Source organism: Schistosoma haematobium, chromosome 6, assembly GCF_000699445.3.
Source record: "Schistosoma haematobium chromosome 6, whole genome shotgun sequence".
Taxonomy (NCBI): Eukaryota; Metazoa; Platyhelminthes; class Trematoda; order Strigeidida; family Schistosomatidae; genus Schistosoma; species Schistosoma haematobium.
Window position 1 is genome coordinate 20,710,222 of NC_067201.1, and position 15,277 is coordinate 20,725,498.

The 15,277-nt window shown below is 34.0% G+C and overlaps 1 protein-coding gene across 2 annotated transcripts in view; it reads right to left on the reverse strand.

Annotated features, from left to right (window-relative positions):
• Positions 1 to 1,481: 1,481 nt before the first annotated feature.
• Positions 1,482 to 15,277, reverse strand: part of PKG21D_1 (cGMP-dependent protein kinase, isozyme 1) — a 128,240-nt gene continuing 114,444 nt past the window's right edge. For both annotated transcript variants that reach the window (XM_051217099.1, XM_051217098.1), the window contains 2 exons: positions 12,792 to 12,858; positions 1,482 to 12,174 (listed from right to left, as the gene is read on the reverse strand). In XM_051217099.1, coding sequence (XP_051065734.1) covers positions 12,079 to 12,174; positions 12,792 to 12,858 — 163 coding nt within the window. In that variant the 3' untranslated portion in view covers positions 1,482 to 12,078. The remainder of the gene's footprint in view (positions 12,175 to 12,791; positions 12,859 to 15,277) is intronic.

A 15,277-nucleotide genomic window follows, 5' to 3' on the forward strand; every position in this document is an offset into this window, starting at 1 on the left:
ATCTATTTGGTGCTTCCTTGTACAAATGAATATGTGTTTAAATAAACAAAAATGCTCATTTCAACATACGATAGATTCATTGTATTTTGTTAAATGTCTTTTCGGCGAATTCATTTTCAAACCCATACAATCTCGAATATATATTCTTATGTTTTTTTCTCAGGATGACAATAATTATAATAACAATGATAATAAATTTAAACTAGACATGGTGACAGTGAGGTAGAATAAACAAAGGTATTAAAAAGTTTTTATAAACAGGGGAACTAATTCACTTGGTGTTGTTTTACTTGTATCTTCCCATTGTTATTTAGGACTGCAACTGATCAGTCTCTTGTTGGCATATGTGCATCCTGTGCGGATTCCCTCGATATTACCTTAGGTCACAAGCTTTATAAGCGAAGATGGATAGTGGCTAGCAGTGTAATCCAGTTTGATGCGCGTTTCGTTCTATTTGGGAATCGTCAACTGGATGCACCTGCATCTTAGAGTTGATTTTCACTCTGACACTCGAATCTAGTACCGTTCGCTTCAAACGCCATTGCGTTATCCACTTAGTTAATAATCGTTTAACTGTAAATATCTTAAACATTCATCAAAAAATAGATGGGGAAATTATCATTGGGAAAGGATGTTGAAATTGAGATTAAATGTAATCAGGAGGATCGTGAAAACAGAAATAAACCAGTTGGGGGTAGAAGATTCAATGAGAAGATGGAAGAGGAAATAGAGGGCTATATAACGGAAGAAGAGTATGAAAAAAAAATCATAAGACATTAACACAACGGTAGAAGAAGAGGTTGTACCAATCTCTTTTGGACACATAATTCTGGTTTTTCCAGATGTATGGCTATTGCTTCGGCAATGCTAAGAAGATACAATATAATTGTCTTCAGAAAACTTCTACTTATCTCGTAGATGACTTCGAACACAGAATGCGTCTTGATTGAATGATCTCTGTTCTCAAGGTGTTCGATTAGTGAACTTCTTATTAATCTGTTTCCTTCTCTTTTTTTTCACAAGAAAATTGTGCACTCTATTGATGAGCTTTGTGATAATGTTACATTCTCTAAGCTAGATGGTTTCACTGAGCGATTATTACTATATTGAACAACATCTACTACAAATCATAATAACAATAATAACAAGAAGAATATAAGTAACAATGCCATGGTTAGTTATGATAGTTTCAAATAAATTGAGTATTGAATAGAAAGCTTTAATAATAAATATAATTTTTTTTGTTATATCCTAATGAGTAGTAAAATGTTTCGTGACTTGATGTAAGTCACCTCTTCAGAGTAAATAAATAACTGAACATTAAATTAATACAAGTCCATTTGTACCACTTAAACTTGTGTTAATTTAATGGTCGATTATTTATTTAATCTGAAGAGGTGACTTATGTCAAGTCACGAAACATTCTTTTACTCATTAGGATATAACAAACAAAATTATATTTATTATTAACAATAAGAATACTCACCTTACTCAACATCATATATCTGATGATTGTAAAAGATTACAACAAAATTTCTGTCGAATATCTAGTTAACTTGTGAGTATTTTCTAATTTTTAGAAACAAAACATACACAAAAACTCCTAAACTAGTCATTGACTTCAGTTACCACTGCTATAAGCAGAGATAGATGGTGGCTAGCAATAGCATTCAGGATATGAATTTCATCCTGATTAGCAGTTGTCAATTGGACTACCACTCATAATCATTCCCCCCTCAAAAAAACAAATGTTGCCGACGTCCTCCACGAGATCTGCATAATATATTTGATCTATAACTCTAATTGTAAACCTAATTTCAATTTTCAACAAAAAGAGACCTCTCCACCCTATTTTTTAGAACCATATTTCCAATGTTCAGTCTTGCTGTCACCACTGCTACTACATTATTTCGATGTTTTTTTTTGTTTTCTTATATTCATGTTATGGCCAATCGAATCAAGTCCTACATAGATGATAATTAATTGATATTAAAAGGAGTTTTTTGGATATTATAGTAATCATTTAATAGTTGAGATCATGAGTCAACTGAAATTAGATCACCATGGGAAACTTGAAAGCACTAGACGGTGTATTTCGTTCTATTCTGAGACTCCTCTTTGGCAGTGCGCATCCATGATCCCGCCTCGCTGGATTCGAACACAGGACCTATTGGTCTCCCACGCAAACGCTTAAACTCTAGACAACTGAGCCGGCCGGTATCCAACAGTGTTAATGTCTAACTTCAACTAATCCACGAAATTTAGTGACACAACCACCGTTGTCTTCAATGAGTTATTATCTCACAGAAGATCCGGTTGAACTACACTGGTCACGGCTTTTCACTGGAACTCCAAGAAATACCCCTTGGAGACCGTCACTAATGAGCATATGTTGATTAGTATTAGAAGGGGCTTTTGTGGACATTATAGTAGTCAATTGATAGACTGACAGTTACCAAATTTCATTTCAATCATCTATCTCATTTTTTTCGAATAATTTAATAATAATAATAATAATAATAATAATGATATGTAAAATGTATTGAAAGACAGTTCATTATTCACACTATAAAAATATAGATTTTCTTACATTCTTCCTGGTTAAATCACGGAGGGGGGAAACGTTATTTCCCTAAAGGCAAAAATTTCTCTTCACTATTATTTATTGTATACTGAGAGTAGAGTTGGACAATAAGAATAATAATATAACATCCACAAAACCCCTCTTTGATTATAATCATCATATCCTCACTAGTGACGGTCTCCATGAGGTAGTTCATAGAGTTCTAGTGAGAAGCTGTGACCAATCGAGTTCAACCGGATCTGTTTTGAGATAGTAACTCACTGATGACAATGGTGGACGCTGGTGCAATTTCGTGAATTGGTTGAAGTTAGACATTAACACTGTTGGTTGCTGACTCAATGGTCTAGAGTTTAAGCGATTGTGCGCGAGACCAATAGGTGCTGTGTTCTAATCTCGCAGGGCGGGATCGTGCACTGCCAGGGAGGAGTCCCATACTAGTGCAAGATGGTCATTCAATGTTTCCAGATTTTCCATGATGGTTTGGTTTCAATTGACTCATAAATTCAACTATTAACTTACTATAATATCCACAAAACCCCTCTCTGATTATAATAATAATATTTAATTATTAACAGAAATCGATAATGGCTAGCAGGGAAATTGAGAACATGCGTTTTTTCCTACTAGTAAGTATATCCAGCTGATGAGTTCCAAGCAGGATGAAACGAGCATCTTGGATTCCATTACTAGCTACTAGTCATCTCTGCTTATAATACTTGTATTTTAATGGCAAGAATATCGAGATGATCCGCAAATGATGTTTATATGGTAAAAGAGACTAGTCAATTGTAGATTTATACATCAATGGGAAAATTCAAACAACCAATACGAATGAGCTGTAATGATTATTATCGTTATTATTATTATTTTAGATATTGATTAATAGTGAAGTCTAAGACGGTTGTCAACTGGATACAACTGTATTGCAAAGTGATATTCACGTGTATATGTGATAGACGAGTCCGAAATAGAATGAAACCTATCTTAAAAATCTTAGTGTTAGATTCATATCATAAATATAATCAACTTGTAGTTACATATCTTGTCTATCCATATTGTATTTACTAAGTCCAAGTTAGTTCCGTGGAAAATTACGAACTAACCATGTTTTTAATGCCTATTTTTAAGTGTTAAACTTTTGAAATAACACAAATCCTGTTTTTTTTCTAACGAAGTATATACATAGAATGGTGGTTGGAGGTAGTCAGCAGGAAACCCTGGACCCGTGTTTCGTGCTATATGGCACTCGTCGACAAGGTGTACTTGTAATCTTGAGAGAACTGGTAACGTCTCTGACTGTGAAGCTGGGTGACACGGGATCGGGTCCGTCAGGGAGCATCAGTTCCCTTGCTGACGAGTGTTAAATAGCACGAAACCCGGGTCCAGGATTTCCTGTTGACTATTGCCAACCATCACTCTATCTCAATATAGCGCACGCAATGTCGAGTCACCTAGACTAGTGGCCAAATGACAACTTGATCGAGAGAATTCGATCTGCAATATGAAGGACTTGACACACGTGACATTGATCACCACCCCGTGATCAATCGATTGTGAAGTATATACATAATCGGAGTTTGAAACTGTCAACACTAGTTGTAACATTTTAATTTGTGAGCATTACCAGACTTTGTTGATACAAGTTATAATAGTGGTGACGGTGGTTAAGACGGATCTACGCCTATATATGGATTTTATAACAATAAAATTAATGATCTGAAATCTTTATTACAACGGAATAATGCTTTTGTTGAATTGTTGGTTAGGAATATGTCATTGTCCTCAAAAACTCAGGTATCTATGACTTCGGATTCTATTGAGAATTTGATAAATGAATTTAGATTTGATCCAGAAAGTGGGATTACTTTTGAGGCGTGGTTTAAGCGCCATAAGGATTTGTGTGTTGATGATTGTAAAAAGTGGAACAAAGGTTGTAAACTAAGATTATTACTACAAAAGCTCGAAGTTTCTGAACATGAAAAGTTCTGTAATTTTATTATCCCAAAGAAGCCAGCCACCATAACCTTCAGAAAAACAGTACACTGCCTGATACGTATATCTGGGGAACAATCATCAATTTTTCACACTAAATACCACTGTCTGCAGCTGGTAAAAGAAAAACACAGGATGATTATACGACGTATGCAAGCACCGTGATCCGGGATTAGGAGCAGTCCCGGCTACAGAAAATGTCCTCAGATAAGTTTAAATGCCTTATTTTTGTCTGTAGGTTACAATCTTCAGTAGATGCAGACATCAGAACACAGATTTTAGCGAGAAACGAAAAACATTCCAATATCAGTCCGCAATCCGTATTTGAGGAATGTTGAAGAATGTTGCATTTAAAGTGTGATACAAACCTCGTAGAAAGGAACAGTGAACACGTGGAAGTTAGTGCTTTGCGGGAATCTTTTAATGGGAATAAGGGTATGTTCTCCCAGAGAATCCTAAATCAAGTGAAACGCCAAACGTCTTGTTGGCGATGCGGTGAGTATCATTCTGCTAATGTTTGCTATTTTGAAAAAAGAGTTTGTTTTCAATGTGGTAGATATGGCCATGCTCAAGTATGTTGTAGGATCAAATCGACCGTCAGCATAAGTTCCGTAGGGGAAACAAGACGCGGACATCAAAAGAGATACCATATAACTCAAATGTCGTTATAACCACAAAAAGTGCTCAATTCTCATCTAAAAGGAAGTACGTATTTGTCTTTATTAGTGGTAAACCCGTTAAACTGTAAGTTCATACGGGGTCTGCTACAACATTAATTTCTAGGGAAAATTGGATAAAACTTGGTCGACCTCAAATCCAACCAACATATTATAATGCTAAGCGTGCCACAGGAACCAATATTACTCCTCTTGGAGAAATGCAGCTACCTCTCACATTGGGTGATAAGAATAACACTGACAAATGTTATACTTCTGGGAACTATCATACCAACTTATTAGGTATTGATTAGATAGGTTGAATTGGTTGAATACACCGAAAGTAGAAACCCATCTATGGCCAGAGACGAATAAGCCTTGGGTCCGAGTACACATCGATTACACTGGACCAATAAACAGACAATATTTTTTTGGTGGTGGTAGATTCATACTCTGCATGGCCTGCACGAAGAATGTCTACATCTGAAACGCTGATACGTCTCAGACAACTATTTGATAGGTTTGGAACACCTAATGTTTTGGTTTCAGGAAATGAAACACAATTTACATTGTCAGAGTTTGCAGATTTCTGTAAACAAAATGAAATTGAACAGGATATAACCTCAATGTATCAACCTCAATCAAATAGGCAAGTAAAAAAATTTGTTGACATTCTTAAGCGAACTCTCTTAAAGATGGAAGAAGAAGATAACCTAGAAAAAACTCTGCAACAGTTTCTTATAGAATTACACCTAGTTCAAAATATCAAAATGGAATATCACTCAATTGAAATAATATTTCGCCGACAAATTAGGACGTTTTTCTATGTTTTAAACCCTATAGATTACCAAAAAAATAAGGGAATTTTCTGAAAATTCTAGAATTTTGAAGCAGGTGACTTAGTTTATGCACATGATTTCTAGCCAGGAAAACCAAAATAGATACTTAGGTGTATTAAAAACAAAAAAAAACGTGGGAAGGTATTGTATAAAGTGACGGTTGAAAATACACTAATTATCAGACATATAAATCAACTGAAAGGTAGAAAATATGTTAGTGAGTTGTCTAAAAAACCAAACCTTTGCCAATGGAAATATTATGTAATACATCTGTTATTTCACCACCACCACAAGTTGAAATGAGCTAAAAATCAGAAGCTATCCGAAGATCATCAACTGAATGGAAACGAACGAGGGTTTTTTTTCAAATAAACCCAAAAGTGAAGTCATATGAATAAACTTCGCGAGGGAGGTGATGTGTAGGCGAGAGAATGATAATGCTTGGTTGTTTGCTTAGTTATATATTCTCCTATCCTTATTACTATTATTGATTGTGTCGGGTTGTTGTTGGCTTTTGGTGTGAAAAGTCAGGCTAATCATGTGCTCTTAATCTGAGTTGTGTTGAAGTGCTGTAGAATAGACACTAGGAGGGAATATGGTGTAGATATTCGTCTATGGCGAATTAACGTTTCATTCGTAAAGACGAAGAAAAATGAGCGTTATGATAAAAAGTAATCAGGTTTCCTTTGTCGATCAATAGAGAACACAGTTATGTCTAAAAAGGCATTAAAGAGTGATATGTTGCTAAGATTTAATTAGCCACTGAGCATGGACAAACCGACACTTAGTTTACTGACTGTTTAATATGATTTCCTTCCCACTATTGATTTCTACTCTGAATTCACTGTGTAGACTACTCGTAATTCTGTTGAATAAAGTATTGTCTAGCCTATACGCTGGTTACTTATTTTTGGTTGAGAATTGTGTATCTAATATAGCATGATCCAGTTTGTATATAAAATATCGATAGAGTATCTAAACTAGTGGGAGAATTAAATCAGGCACTGATTGTATTATTAAGATAACTTCGACACTCCGCTCGGCATTGTTATTCAAGTTTCTTCACCAAATGTCAAAATTATGGAACACAAATAGCGTTCACAGATTAAATGTTATGCAATGAACAGTTAACACGTTTAACACAACACAAATTAGTACTGATGTATTCTCATTTTTTATGTAGGCTGTGACAAACTTGATTTAGAACCTGTTAGAAAGTATAATTTCATCAGTGAACCTATATATATTATCAGTGATTCGCCACACATCAGATCTTCAAAGAAGTAGAGATACTTTTTATCTTACCGTAATATCTGCACATTTTACATCAAATGACATTACCAATATGATTGGACAATTTATTTCATGCACAGTTTATGGTTGCGCTTTCAGGTATTCCATGGTGGTCTATCTACAATTGACTCATGATGTCAACTATTAAAATTACTATAATATCCACAAAATCCCCTTCTGATATTAGTCAACATATGCTCACTAGTGACGGTTTCCAACAGGTAGTTCATGGAATTTTATTGAGAAGCAGTGACCAATGGAGTTCAACCAGGTCTGTTATGAGATAGTAACTCACTCACTGATGACAATGGTGGATGTGTCGCTCAATTTCGTGGATTAGTTGAAGTTAGACATTAACACAGTTAGAAGCTGATTCAATGGTCTAGTGGTTAGGCGCTCGCGTGCGCGAGACCGATAGGTCCCGTGATCGAATCTCGCGAGGCGGGATTGTGGATGTGCACTGTCAATGACGATTCCCAAACTACGACGAAACGGCTGTTCAGTGCTTCCAGATTTTCCATGGTGATCTAGCTTCAATTGTCTCATGAATTCAACTATCAAATTCTGTTTATATTCGATCATTTAAATGTTTGGTTATTTTGCTAAAGATTGAATCTGAATCCCAAGTGAAACACTGGAGTTATTTTGATTTTTACAAATATAGTTTGCTTTTCAATCTTTTATACTAACTCAGCGCTCAATTATGATGAAACGATTTGTTCAAAAGTTTTTATAATCATCTCAATTTATCCTTATTACTATTGAAAATGTTTACATAATGAAATGATCTTAATTTAACAATCAATAAAAATCACAAAATATCGGAAGACTGTTTCGCGCTAATATGAGACGCTTCAAAAACGCATAACTACAACACCAACAGAGATCGAACTCGGGAACTCTGGTCGATTTCGTAGCCAAACGATTAACCTAACCTTTAAACATCTAGCTTCAATATTGTACCGAATAAACTGTTATATCCCGATGAGAATAATGAATGGTAACTTTTGGGATCCATTTATCGACTAATACTATGCGTACATTTCTATTGTATAATTGTTAAATGACTAAACTATTCATATTCGTGTTCCTCTTATCATAAGCTTTATTTTGACCTATGAACTATTATTATACCATTTTGTAAGCAATGATGGATAGTGGCTAGCAGTGGAATCCAGGATATGCGTTTCATCCTATTTGGGACTCATCAGCTGGATGTACCTGCATCTCAGAGTTGGTGTTCACCCTTGGACTCGAACCCAGTACCATTCGCCTGAAACGCCATCGCGTTATCCACTCAGCTACTGAGTCTTGATAGCCACTTGCTTATGCAATGGGGTGAATTTAAATCCACTTGGTATTGTTTGACTAATCAATTGCAGTCTTAAACCTCAATGGGAAGATACAAGCCAAACGATACCAAGTGGATAGTATTATATCATTTACCAATCTTTAGTTATACCCAGTCTATTAATTACAGTCTTCCGCACTGACAGCCACTTATGGCTAGATCTTGTATAAATGTGTATTTTCTATTTTATGGTACGATGTGATCTGTTTGGTTAGTATACAAACCCCAGTATTTTTGGCATACATGATTCCTATCGCAGAGGCTGAGATTGGTGTTCTGGACTCTACAGGCAGTCAGGGCTAGGCAAGAAGAAGAACTGATAAGGATTCCAGACTGTTCGTACAGGTTTTATGCATCATTGATCCGGTCGATAATTCAGTGTTCTCTAATTGTCGGTATCATTACATCATATCTTAATAGGGGTACCATAGCCACAATGTATAACATAAACAACTATCATAAATTGTAAAACAAAACTGTATTAATTTTATTTATTCATAATTAATTATTCCACTATTTATTATTAATTTTATTTATATGATGACAAGATGTCATTACCTCTTTATAGTATGAATGATGAAATAGGATTATTGAATTTTTATCCAAATACACAGAAAGAGAGTTAATGAAGTGAATGAGTGAATAAACTAGGGACATCATGTTCAATCCTCTCATGTAAATGAATAAAGAAAAAATTTTTTAGAAAAAATTAAAAACAGTTGAAAAAAGAAAACTGAGTAAAAAAAACAAACAAGAGGGTTCATCACATACTTCATTGTTCCCATTCACCTCCTGTAATTAGAATGAAAAATAGAAGTACACAACAACAACAACAAAACTGTGTAAACATTAGTGAACAAGATGATAGTTAGTTCGAAAAGGAGAAAAAGAGGAAAAAGAATCGATTAAAATTTGAATATACAACACACATCATTTAATTAAAAGTTATAACAGCAGAACGTTAATTACTACTAACAAAACAGCAGTAGTAGTAGTAGTATTGAATCACTTGAATAAATCGATGACCAAAAGAAACTATTAACACACCAATAACAATAATAACACTAATCAAATCCAATGTAAAGTGAATTGTTAACAAACAAACAAACAAAAAAGAAGGCGAATAGGGAAAAAATCAACGCAGATAAAAGAGCATCCAACTAATAAAGCGACATACTTCATGAAACAAGTAACCACTGAATGATTCTTTTTTTCACAGTAGTTATGTTAACAGGTTCAGGGAGTTCATGAAAACTCCCTACACAGACCATCATCGCTATAAATAATTTAGAAAAAATAATAATAAATACACAGCAGTAACAACACCAACAAAACATAATAGGAAAGATGATATTGTTGAGATAATTGAGTTTATACAAATCATTCAAACACATCTGATGAACAAACATTATCATTATCAATCATTCCAATGGAATAATCGAAATCTTTTTGTATATTTTATTCCGCTTGTTTTACATCTGTTTTGTTATGTCATACACATACAGAGAGAGAGAGAGAGAGAGAGAGAGAGAGAGAGAGAGGAAATTGAAACGACAGAATCGATTCCGGAGGCATTCATGCATGCATATGTATAAACATGTCTATTTACCTACCTATCTATCTACTTACCTGTATCAGGGTTTCACAAAAGAAAAATATATTCAAGAACAAAATAGGAAAATCTGAATGTAACTTATATAATGATATAGCCAGATAGAAGTATACAATAGCATCGATATGAATGATTAGTGAGAAGAATTATTCTACTTTGTTAATTTCATGTTTAAAATTGTGAAAAATCACTCCCTTCCTCTATGTATACACTATATATATATATATGATCAATAAGAATAAGGAAACCCAGAGCATTAATGGTAATCATGTTTTATTCCATGTCTTGTTATATTCCAATCACAATGATAATGATCTACATTCTCGTCGAATAATAAAATCGTAACCGTCAACTATAATCAGTCATCATCTCATGTTTCGTTCTTGTGTTGTAAACAATGTTATGTACACACACACACATACAAAAGAAAATAGATAAATATGAATAAGCTCTTCATTTTTTTTATAAAAAAAAAGAAAGGTATATGTGTGTTTGTGTGTATACGTATCATGTAAACACAAGTCAGCAGTGATCAAAACAGCAGTATTATTTCACCTTAGAATAGAATTGAAAACAAAGAAGTAAACAAAAGAAAAACAGAGAAAATCAAGAAGGGAAGCGGAAGAAGACATCAACAATGAGGCACATATTTTCAACATTATAGTAATCATCTATTTTGTGTTGTATAACAAGAAAGAAAAATATATATTCTGAAAATAAGGACGACGACGATGATGATGATGACAACAGGAATCAGTTGAAATAACTGATTGATAAAAACAATAAAAGAGAAGTATAAACAATTGTATCTTTTATGGGGGGGAAGAGGAAGGGGGGTCAATTTATTTAGTATCTCTCTGAATAAATCCACTTATCACACTTTCTTTTCTTGTTGCTATTCTATATTCAATATTCATGAACAATTGAATTAATAAAACTCCGAAATCAGTAATGTAATGTAAATAATTTTTTTAGAAATGAATAAATAAAACAAATAACTCTCTTCTTATTTCCATGAAATTGTTAGATAATAAAAAAAAACAAAAAAAAGTAGACATACAGACATGTCGACCAACAACAACAAAAAAAAGAAAACAGACACGACGCATGCACACACACACACACACGCAAACTAAGGCATAGTTCTTATAGACCTACACATAAATACATGTAATAGAAGATACTCAAGAATTTACAGTCTATATTGGTAACGGATTCGATTCGATACTTGAAAATTCATGTCAGAAAATAATTACAGAGAGAGAGAGAGAGAGAGAGAGAGAGAGAGAGAGAGAGAGAGAGAGAGAGAGAGAGAAAAGGGGAAATGGATCGCATCAAGCTTAAATGATAAGTATTATACGTTGACCATCTAGTAAAAAAAAAAACTCAACATACACACACATTAAATACAGACTAATCTACAGTATCATTTGATCAAAATAACAGTATTGATAAGAGAGAGAGAGAGAGAGAGAGAGAGAGAGAGAGAAAGAAAGAAAGAAAGAAAGAAAGAGAGAGAGAGAGAGAGAGAAAGAAAGAAAAAGAGATAGAGAGATAAGAAGATAATTTAAGATAATTGTACAGTTGTATTCAGTACTGCAATCATTCATCACTTCATTCATGCATTCATTGGTCCTTTCTGGCTTTCAACAAATTATAAACAGAAGAAAGACGAGATGAATGTCAGCGTGTATATGTGTGTGTGTCTGTAGATGTACATGCACAGGTATGTACGTATTTATGAATGAATTTTAAAAATTTGCATCCCATCCTGATAATTCATCTGGAGCTTCTTGTTCATCCATTGTGAAACGATCGAAATTCGAATGATCCAATGGTCCATTCAACTATGAATTAGATTTGAAAGAAAAAAGAAAATACACATGGATGAAACCATGAAGATTATACTAAAAAGAATTATGATGAAATGTTGCATGACGATGAAAAAAACAGCGAAAAATCTAACAATAACAAAGACAACAGATCAACACTGTCTTCTAATACATAGGAACACTTAAAAACAAAAAAATTTCTTTTGTATTAATCAATTAAACGTATTAGTATCTAGAGTACTTCATGATAATAAGTGACATTCAAAACAACTTTGGCGTGAAAATACAGATATGATTCTCAAGAAACAACAACAATCGTCTCATTCGCTCTCTCTCTCTCTCTCACACACACACACACACACACGCCTCAAATAAGTGAGAATAATCGAAATACAAAAGTATGATCAGACAAATTCGTTTACTTTCCGTATGAAAAGTGTGTGTGTGTGTGTGTGTGCCTGAGCACTGAATAGTGACATTCTTCCATAATATTTCTATTTTGTTTTTAGTTTCATCGAAGCACTCATTAATGAGCACAAAGTAAGAACCATAAACAAAATTGTGATGAACAATGACAGTATAATAATAATAATATTCGGATAATGACAGTACTCGACAACACATATGCTTACTTTAACTCTGAATGGAGTAGTCAGTGTTTGTTTAACTATACCAGCCCAATCAAATCCTTGAAAATATCTAGAAAAGAGAGAAGTTGAAATGATCATGAATAATCGTTAGTACAAGTTAGTATTGTTGTTTTTGTTATGTTCTTATGGCCAGGGATAATGACGGATAAACAAGTACGAGTAGTACACAGTAAATTTTGAGTTCTTATTGATCCACAGAGATAGCAGCTGTTCGTCTAACAGTCGGTTTAGTCCAAAACATCCATATCAATATCTGCTATACGAATCATATATTTCAGACATACACAGTTTATATACAAATCTGGTTGTGAGAAACTGTGACTAATAGATTGAGAATAACTTAATAATGGTAATAGGTCAAATCCACTTGGTGTTGTTTTACTTGTATCTTCCCATTGTTATTGCAGGCACATTCAACTGAAAAGTCCCGAATAGGACAAAACACGCGTCCTGGATTCCACTATCCATCTTTGCTTAAAGAACTATTTATCTGTTATATTTCTGACCCATACATTATTTCTCATTCCTTCATTTTCTATTTAACCTGTCAATTATTACGTAATCTTCTCTAGATTTTAGAAATTTCAGATCAGTTTTATAATGTAATCTCTTTTTCAGATATGAATTCACGAGTCAATCTAAGCTAGACCAACATTGAAAACTTGGAAGCAATGGATGGTCGTTATGTCCTAGTATGGGACTCCTACTCCTCGTGAATTCAACTGTGGAAATACTATAACTGTTATATCCTAGTGAAGATTAAACTATGGGTATCTTCTGAGGACTATTAATGGACTAATATTACATATATATTCTCTATTGTGTAACTATTCAATAATTAGATTATGTATATCTATATTCCTCTTATTATAAGCTTCATTTTTACCTAAAGATTATTCTTATACGATTTACTGTTCTTAAGTTATGTTCAGTTTATTGATTACAGTCTCCCATGTTTACAGCCACTTTTTGGCTTTATTTTGTATAGATGTTATTTCCTATTTTATAGTGCGATGTGGTCTGTTTGTCTATTATATAAACCAAGTATGTTGGGAAATAAACGATTTGCATAGTGGAAACTGTTTCTGGGGTTCTGGACTCCACTAAACGGGTTAGGCGAGCATAGGACCAATAAGGACGCTATATATATATATATATATATATATATATATATATATATATATATATATATATATATATATATATATATATATATATATATATATATAAGCAATTAAAACAGATAACAGGAAAAACAAACTATTCTTATAATAATCATGTTCTATTCAATGTGCAACGGGAAAACAAACATTTGAAAAGAAAAATGGTATCCTCTTACAAAACTATTCATAAATTGAATATTAAATCGTACAGTTTTTTCTTCTGCCCCCCCCCCCCACAAATTTGGCACAAGAGACTGTTTTGACTGTAATTAACTAAGTTATTCATATTTATTTTGAATTAAGTGTAATTAGATAAGTTCGATACAGTGTATAAATACGGAACACAAAATTAAACATTCTTAAATAAAATTGGGATATGAGAATGATATTATTTATCTATTTATTTATTTAAACACATAAATCATTATGTTTGTGTGAGGGCTGGGATACTGCTCGGGTGCTCAAACCGAAGCAGATGGTTTTCTTAGGGGGCCACACACGGAGCCTTTGACCTAGAGGTCCGATTCACAAGATAGTGGAGCAACGTAAGGAGATGCAGTCCCATGGTAGCCGGTGACCAACAATAGGTTCATACGCCATTTGTTCTTTCAGGATACTGGAGCCCATGTACACCATTGGTTTGGAATCAGGGTTTTCCAACTCTCCTAGATTGATCCTCTGTATCCACAAACCCGGTTAAAGGGACTGACATTCGCTTCTCGTCCTCTCAATTTCGTAAACAACACTCGTGGTGCGAGGGGGCAGTGAGTAGGACTTCTCCAACAGTGGCTGTATACGCGTGGACGTGTTCGAGCATTTCTAGGAGAGTTGACTCTCCCCACTCTCAGCCGTACCAGGGCATTTGGTGGACATGAATTCTAGTTCAAATCATAATCAAATTAAAAAATCAATCACCTTTTTACTGAGAAAACAAACAGGTTTCCAACGGTGGTCTAACATCAATTGATTCATGATCTCAACCAAAAACTTAACAATCTCCACAACCCCCATACAGGTAAATAGTACTTTTCTGTCAAATTCCATATCAAGTTGGTAATTAATATGGATGATTGTTTACTGTGTAATTTGGATTAACTTCATTTAGACAATCATTTCAAACCATCGACCACTATTTCATCTTAAAATGCACCTCATCACTCTCCACTCATTATCTAACTTCACAAGGATCAAACTCAGTACTTTTAGGTATTATCACCCCGACCGAAGCACCTTTGGACCATTGAGTTGTAATCAAATATGGTCTACATCTTCAACGTTAATATGAAGTAGGTCAAATTATTTTTA